Source organism: Phaethon lepturus, unplaced genomic scaffold, assembly GCF_000687285.1.
Source record: "Phaethon lepturus isolate BGI_N335 unplaced genomic scaffold, ASM68728v1 scaffold53203, whole genome shotgun sequence".
Taxonomy (NCBI): Eukaryota; Metazoa; Chordata; class Aves; order Phaethontiformes; family Phaethontidae; genus Phaethon; species Phaethon lepturus.
The window spans coordinates 332-7,329 of NW_010532302.1; the positions used below are offsets into that span (position 1 = coordinate 332).

At 46.8% G+C, this 6,998-nt stretch overlaps 1 protein-coding gene across 1 annotated transcript in view; it reads left to right on the forward strand.

Moving 5' to 3' along the window:
• Positions 1-338: 338 nt before the first annotated feature.
• PPIL6 (peptidylprolyl isomerase (cyclophilin)-like 6) overlaps positions 339-6,998 on the forward strand; it is a gene marked incomplete at both ends in the record, with an annotated part of 6,797 nt that continues 137 nt past the window's right edge. The window contains 6 exons of the mRNA XM_010284782.1: positions 339-434; positions 867-1,055; positions 1,993-2,055; positions 2,294-2,441; positions 3,749-3,805; positions 6,994-6,998. The exon at positions 6,994-6,998 is cut by the window's right edge and continues 137 nt beyond it. Of these exons, the coding sequence (XP_010283084.1) occupies positions 339-434; positions 867-1,055; positions 1,993-2,055; positions 2,294-2,441; positions 3,749-3,805; positions 6,994-6,998 (558 nt within the window). The remainder of the gene's footprint in view (positions 435-866; positions 1,056-1,992; positions 2,056-2,293; positions 2,442-3,748; positions 3,806-6,993) is intronic.

Sequence of the window (6,998 nt, forward strand, 5' to 3'; positions counted from 1 at the left end):
TTTGGCGATGATGCCAAAACATCTGTGAATACCTCATCGCTTACATCCATCTCATGTGGGAGCGGCGGGGGGAGTACCAGGATAAATCAATAATATTTGTGAAGCAGCCCTTCACAGAAAAACAAGACACCCACTACATCTGCAAAGAGGGATTTAGAACAATTTGCGTGTATTTCTGCAAGTGTCGGGAATTACGCCAGAGGCAGAGGCAGTGCAATAACGGGATTAAAACGTGGCTTAAGTTGTAGTTCATGAGGGAAATACAAGCTGTGATAGGATGGGTTGGGGGGTATTAAACTGCTTGTATGCAATTTTTTTTCCTTACCTTGAAAATCTAGGCTCTGAAGCTGAAGTTTCCAAGCAAGTTTGCAGACCCTGTAATACAGCCTTTAGTAGAATTTGCATGGCGTGAATATTTACAGGAGAAAAAGAAGGTAACTCTTGCATCCTTGGGTTGTTTCAGATGAGAGTCCTCTCCTCCAGGCTGCAGCATCTTGCAGCTCGGTGCCATCTGCAGATTTCAGAAGTGAGCTTTTCCACCCCAATTTATTTAACGTTCTCAGAGACCCTCGAGGCAGGGTCAGGCTCTCAGTTCAGTCTGAGCTGCCCCCAAAGTGATGCCCAGGTGACTGTCGTCATGATAATGTCCCGTAGCAGCAGAATCCAGACATTTAGGGCACGTAAGTGTGTGCACTGTCAGCACACCTTACCAAAAGCTGCTGCCCAGCCCCCATTGGTGGGATTTGTGGTTTGAAAAGTAGGAAAGGCATAAAAATACCATGGGTGCGGTGGATTATTACTGATTGCTTCTTCACTAAAGGTGTAAATAATCCCTAGAGGCTTTATTTTGTCCCTCTGAAATGCAGGAACTGAGAGGTGAGGTGTGGGCATATGCCTCCTCGGTGATGTGCTTCGTTGGTGGCCAGCTGCTGGGGGACGAGAAGGAGCTGCTCAAGTGGTCTTACTGTGAGTGGGACTATCGTGATTTTAAGCCTGAGGCACTTTACCAAGCGATAGCTGAGGATTTCTACACCAAATATCTGAAAAACAGCCAGGCAAGTAGCACCATTTGACAAGAAGAGTACAAGGTCTGCAAGTGGCTGGAGGGGCTGTCAGATGAAAGGGCAGACACCACGAGGAGGAAGGAGAGCGAGCACAGAGATGGTGGTTTCTTGTTTTCTGCCCTGCGATGGCAGGGCCAGAGCTGGGGCTGGAGCGGCCAGCGGGGACCATCCCTTGCCAAGGACGGCAGAGCCTCCGCGCCTCTTGGCAGCCAGGAAGGGGCAAATACTAGCCTGGATGCCCAACATGTATTAACTGCTTCAGGGCTGAACAGTCCAACAAAAGCACATTGCTGACCATGCTGCAACTGTGCTGCTCAAAAATCCCAAACCACCCAGCTCTTGGGTACCAAAATCCTTAAGTACCCTTATTTTTGAGTACCAAAAGCCCAACTGCCAAACCTCTCCTTTCCCAGCCAAGACCCCCTGAAATGCCATGGTGTCGTGAGGTGTGATGAGGCCAGCGCTGACACCGTAATTGAGAGTAGAGAAAAATAAAATGTCATACCAAAATGAGTAATGTAGAAGGTACATCATCAATGGCATGCAGATTTAAGGCTGGCTGGGAAGAGCAAGAAATACCCATTTTGGCAGGGTGGCTGGTATTCCTGCAGATTCATTTATTCCTGCCTGTATTGTACAGGCTGCAATAGGCGTGTAAATAAATGCAAGATGAAGAAGTGGGCCCTGCCCAGTAGTTTGCTTTTAACACACTGTTGGGATTATTTCTGCCCTGAATGAAGTGAAACCTCCTCTACTTTTTTCTTTATTTGAACAAAATAGTAGGAATGCTGTTGTACAGTGACAACCCTGCAGATGTTTTCTGAGACCATTTGCACCAGGCAGCAGGACCCTGGCCGGTGCTAGGAAGCAAGTGCAGCATGGAGAGCTGGCCTTTCCCTCACTGCGTTTGTTTTTCTGCTTTAAACAGCACATGTTTGTGTACCTGGAGATAGCCATTGAGGAACAGCCCGTCGGGAGGCTGCTCTTTGAGGTACGCTACAGAGGAGAACAGCAAAAGCGAGGAACATGTGGGCATGGTGGTGTAGGGTTGATGGTTGGACTTGATGATCTCAAAGGTCTTTTCCAACCTTAGTGATTCTGTGATACTGTGAACAAGTCCCACCCAGCGCGGTGGTTTCACCTGCCAAAGGAGGGGGGACAGAAATCTGGCCAGTGGATGTCAGCTAGGAATTTCACACGTGCTTTCCTCTCTCGCTTTCATCTTGCAGCTCTTTTCTGACGTGTGTCCCAGGACCTGTGAGAACTTCCGTGCCCTGTGTGCCGGAGGAGCAAAGTCTCTCTGCAACGGCAGAGAGCTCACCTACAAAAACTCCCTTTTTCATCGCCTCGTGGAAAATGGGTGGATCCAAGGAGGAGGTGCGTTTCCAGGTGTCCTGAGTAAATCCGAGTTACAGCACAAGGAGTGGTGGCATGAGTAACAGTCTTCATCTGTGGAGATGTAACTGAACTCCAGGACAAAGCTAATCTCTTAATTAATGTATATATAAAAAACAGAAAACATTTTCTCTTTTAGTCATCTCACTTTCTAAACATAGGAAAAGTTTGGATAATTTGTTCTTTTGATTATCCAAGACCTTTTCAAAAGAATTTAGGAAACTAATTGAAAACACTAAAACTCTTTTCCATGAAGTTCTTTGGTAAGTAATTAGGAAACTAATTGGAAACATGAAAACCCTAAGAATATCCATAGGAAAACTTTCTACTTGTTTTATAGAGAGATTAATTTACAGAGGCATTTAGCCAAGTGCCAGAGCCCTTCCAAATGTTCTGGTGAGTTGTGTGAATGCCAGCGCTATGCCTGGAGTTCGGCACTGACAAGAAAGGCACCATGAACGATGGGCCATGCAGTTTGCCCAATATCCCCAGGCAAGTCAAGATAGTTAGGTGTATCAGAAGGAATTTCCTTCATTATTCCCTTTTGGTCTATCATCCAGCTTACCTATCTATTTTTGTACCTGCTTTTGCCATGCCTGCTCCAAATGTGAGTGCTTAAATCCATTTACTTTGAAGATACACCTCCTACTTTCCATGAATTCATAACTACGCAGATGTCTATGTAGTCAACCTAAAATTACAAGCTTGCTACTGTAGAGGACTAACTATAACCTGACTGGTATAAGACAATGTCTAAATAAAGTAACAAAACCAGACTTCTTGGGGGAAAAAAAAAAATCAAACAATAGATGTATCAGGTTTCTTTAGTGCCTTACTCATCAGAAATCTGGTTCAATAGGAATTTCTCTCTTATTAAATCTCTTTTCTTAGACAAGTTAGTGGTCTTAATTCACCATAATATCACAGATGCATTTTCATCCTTCCTTCTCATAACGCAGCTCCCTTCTCCAGGGCGCCCCTTCCTCGGCTGGGGGCTGCCACCGCAGGACCTCTCCCAGCAGGAGATGCTGGACCTCTTCAGAGGGGCAGCGATTAAATGCACCGCATGAAATAGTTCTCCATAGAGAGACAGTCTCTTGGGATGGAAGCAGAGCTCTTCCCAAGGGTCTGTTAAAATTTCAGTAGTGAAACAGAAAGATGGATGCAGTTGTTCCCCCAGGCTGATGCGCAACCCACATCCCTGACCTTGGCTGAGCTGCTCACTGACAACCCCCAACAACACTTGTGATAAACCTGGTCTCTGATGGTTATTTTTATTTACCCTGCAGACATCATAACTGGAAAAGGAGATGGAGGAGAGTCAATTTATGGTCCCACTTTTGAAGGTATGGTTCCTCAGCTATCTTACTGCGCAAACGGCAGATTTCTGCAAAAATCAGGTTGTTTACTTGATCTTATTCACAGAATAACCTGGGAATTTCCTTTCATCTCCCCAAAGCAAAAGGTTTTGCTTTTCAGTCAGAATTATTATCTGCTTGTATTAGCCAGAGTGGACTGCTTTAGCGAGGCCACTTTTTGATCTGTAACCTTGCCCCCCTCCCCTGCCTGAGGCTCAGCTCCACCAGCCCCTTCTCCCTGCCTAAATGAGGGCTGATGGTCACCCCTACATCAAACTGCAAATACTCACCTTGTGGACAGGACCTTAGGAAAGCCGAAGTGGATTAGCTACAGATCTCCAGGCACTACTTGTTTAAATGCATTTAAAGCGATGGAAGGAAGTTGGCTTTAACTCCAGCTTTCCTGGACCTCAGGCAGCCTTTCAGGCTTGGGCACACCGCAGCCATCACTGCCAGCGGCTACATGACTCTGCGGATGTAAGGGGAGTTACTTCTGAGTCTCACATAAAACCCTGAAAGTCAAGAAATGCCAAACATGAGCTAAGTTTAACAAAAAATGTTCCCCCATACTGGTATAAAGTAATAAAATGTAAAGAAAAAAGAACATTATAGCATGCAATATTTAAGAAAAACAACCCATGTAATTGACATAGACATTTGGGATCTTCTGTTTAGATTAAATGCTACCCATAAAGATGTTTTATGACAGTTAAAGCACTTTTGAAACTGATTTATGTTCCCTTACATAAAAGCTTTCCCACTGCCAATGGCGCAAACGAGGTGACATTTGAGCAGGCTGGGCAGCAGCCAACGGTGAGATCAGAGATGCCAAGTGTGGCTGAAAACTTTCCTTCCTGAGATGCTGAAGAGCCGCTCGTGAGGAGCAGCCGCACTCGCCTCGAGACCCCGGGATGGATGGAGCAAAAGCCAGCTGGTGGCGGGTCGCTAGCCCCCTCAGCCTGGCCGAGTCGCAGCACTGGCGGGCAAGAAAGCTGCTGGAAGTGGAAGCCCGGCGTGCGGGATTTAAGGCAGTAAATGCTACGGGCTGTCTAGAGTGGGCAGGGAGGTGCAAAAATCGCTTCTTTGATGCTGGAGCTCCTGAAAGAGCAGCAAGCCTTGACTCTCAGGACACACACATCTCAGAAAGAACATAGGCTGGCAGGGGAAAAAACTAGGGCTGGCTGTTAAACTGTTTGCAGGGCGGACATCACCAAAGATTTAAAAGTTTGTGAATCCTCTTTTCCAGCAATTATACCCCATAGATTAGGGCTAGTGCACGTCTTGCACCCTTCGCACTTTCTGTTGGGGCAGAAATTGCGGAGGAAAATGAGTTTGAGCGTGCAGTAGGCTCCTCTGCATCCCGGAGAGTGACATACGGCCCCACGCGTGCTGCCTGGGCTGCGGCATGAAGCCCCAGCACAGCGCGCAGCATTTGGCTCCCAGCTCCATCCTCCTCCTCCTCCAGGCAAAGCTTATACTTCCCTTGTGCTAACCAGGAAAGAAGCTGCCATGTCATGTGGGAAGGTGACAATGCGTCAAAAATCGCTTAAGTAATTTTAAGGTGGATTTAATTGGGAAGCTGTCAACCTTGAAAGTGTTCCTAGAAGAGTTTTATTACCCATATATGCACATTCTCTATGTGTTGATGTATTGAAGGAGAGGATTGCTAATTCTTCCCCTCCCCATTTTTAATTAAAAGTTGTTTTTCATCCTTGAGAAAGGTGCTCCCTTGGGTATGCCTTTCTATCTTAAAGCCTAGATTGCTTTCCCACTACTTCCCGCCAAACTATTTTACACTGAGGGCAGAGGACAAATATCTTCGATATCTGGAAAGGGTGAGAGATGCCTCTGTCAGCTGCTAATGTTCTGGGAGATGCTGTGCTTGGCACATGTCTGGGCACTGCAACGTTTGCTGAAATTAATGGGATGCAACCACATTTTACTGTAATGAGCTGAAAGGACTGAGGTAATTACAGAAAATCACTTGGACTCGAGAGTCACGTCATAGGATGAAGCATCCTATGCCAAAATTAGTCTGTTGAAGTCATTTTGCAAACTGCAAGGCAGCGGTCAGGGAGTAACTGTTCAGTTAAAATTTAATCACCATTTTTATGAATCAGTTTCTGAGAAGGGCACTCAAACAAGGTAAAAAGAATTTAAAAAAAATCAGAGAACAATAAAATTGAAAGATTTCTACAGTCTCCTTCAAGCTTGTTGAGAGCGTGGTGGGGCTGTTGACTGCTCAGTGTGATCAGGTCGGAGACAGGTGATGGACAAGGCTAGGATCAGTGCACCCCCTGCTCCCCACCTCATAGCCGGGCTCCCCTCCACGGAGGAGAAGGAATCAAGTCCTGCCGTCACCCCCCAAACCCAAGCATTCCTTATGCCTCTCCTTCCCCAGTCATCCCTCTTGAGAGCTGTTTCCTCTCTCCCTAACCAGTCCCTCCTTAGCCGGCACGGAGGATCTTCTTCACCTCCTCACAACTCCCAAGTTGCCCTTGCCTTGTGTCTCCCATCACCTGCCTCCTCTCTTTGCCCAGCTTCTGGAAAAAGCTTCTGCTCTGGGAGCACCTTGATCTGCTTAACTAAATACCTGCTCTCCATTTATTCGGCTCTGTCATTTTATTTAGCTAAAGGAGCCCTCCTGTGCAAGTCACTGAACACCAGGAGCAGATGGGCATCCCACCCCAGTCCTGCCCTCACAGCCCTGTCTCTGCTCATGGGGGATGCCTGGAGCACCCACTCTGCCTCCCACCATCTTCATCCCTACAGTGGGAATTATCCCAAGTAGCCCTGGGGAAATGCTGTACTAAATGCCCTGAGCTCCTCCAGGGAGAGGCATTACAGACCGACAACGGGGAGCCGGAGGCATCATTGCTGCGGCTCTGACATTCAGAAATACCTAGAGTGCTCTTTCATGAATATTTTTCATTAGCTTCTTTATTGGCTTAAGCACTAGGTAGTAGTGGGAAGCTCTTTCTAGGAAGGACATTGATTCAAACCAGACTACGGCATGAGACTCGATGAGACCTTTTGGGGGAAAAGGAGAAGGGAAAGGGAGAGCGGGGAAGAAGGAAAAGGGAGCTTGCAGGAGCTGGCAAAAGGGAGCTGTACAGTGACTAGCAGCAAAGGGAGCAACACAACCGCAGCCTTTCATCCCCAAACTCTTTACCTAGATGAA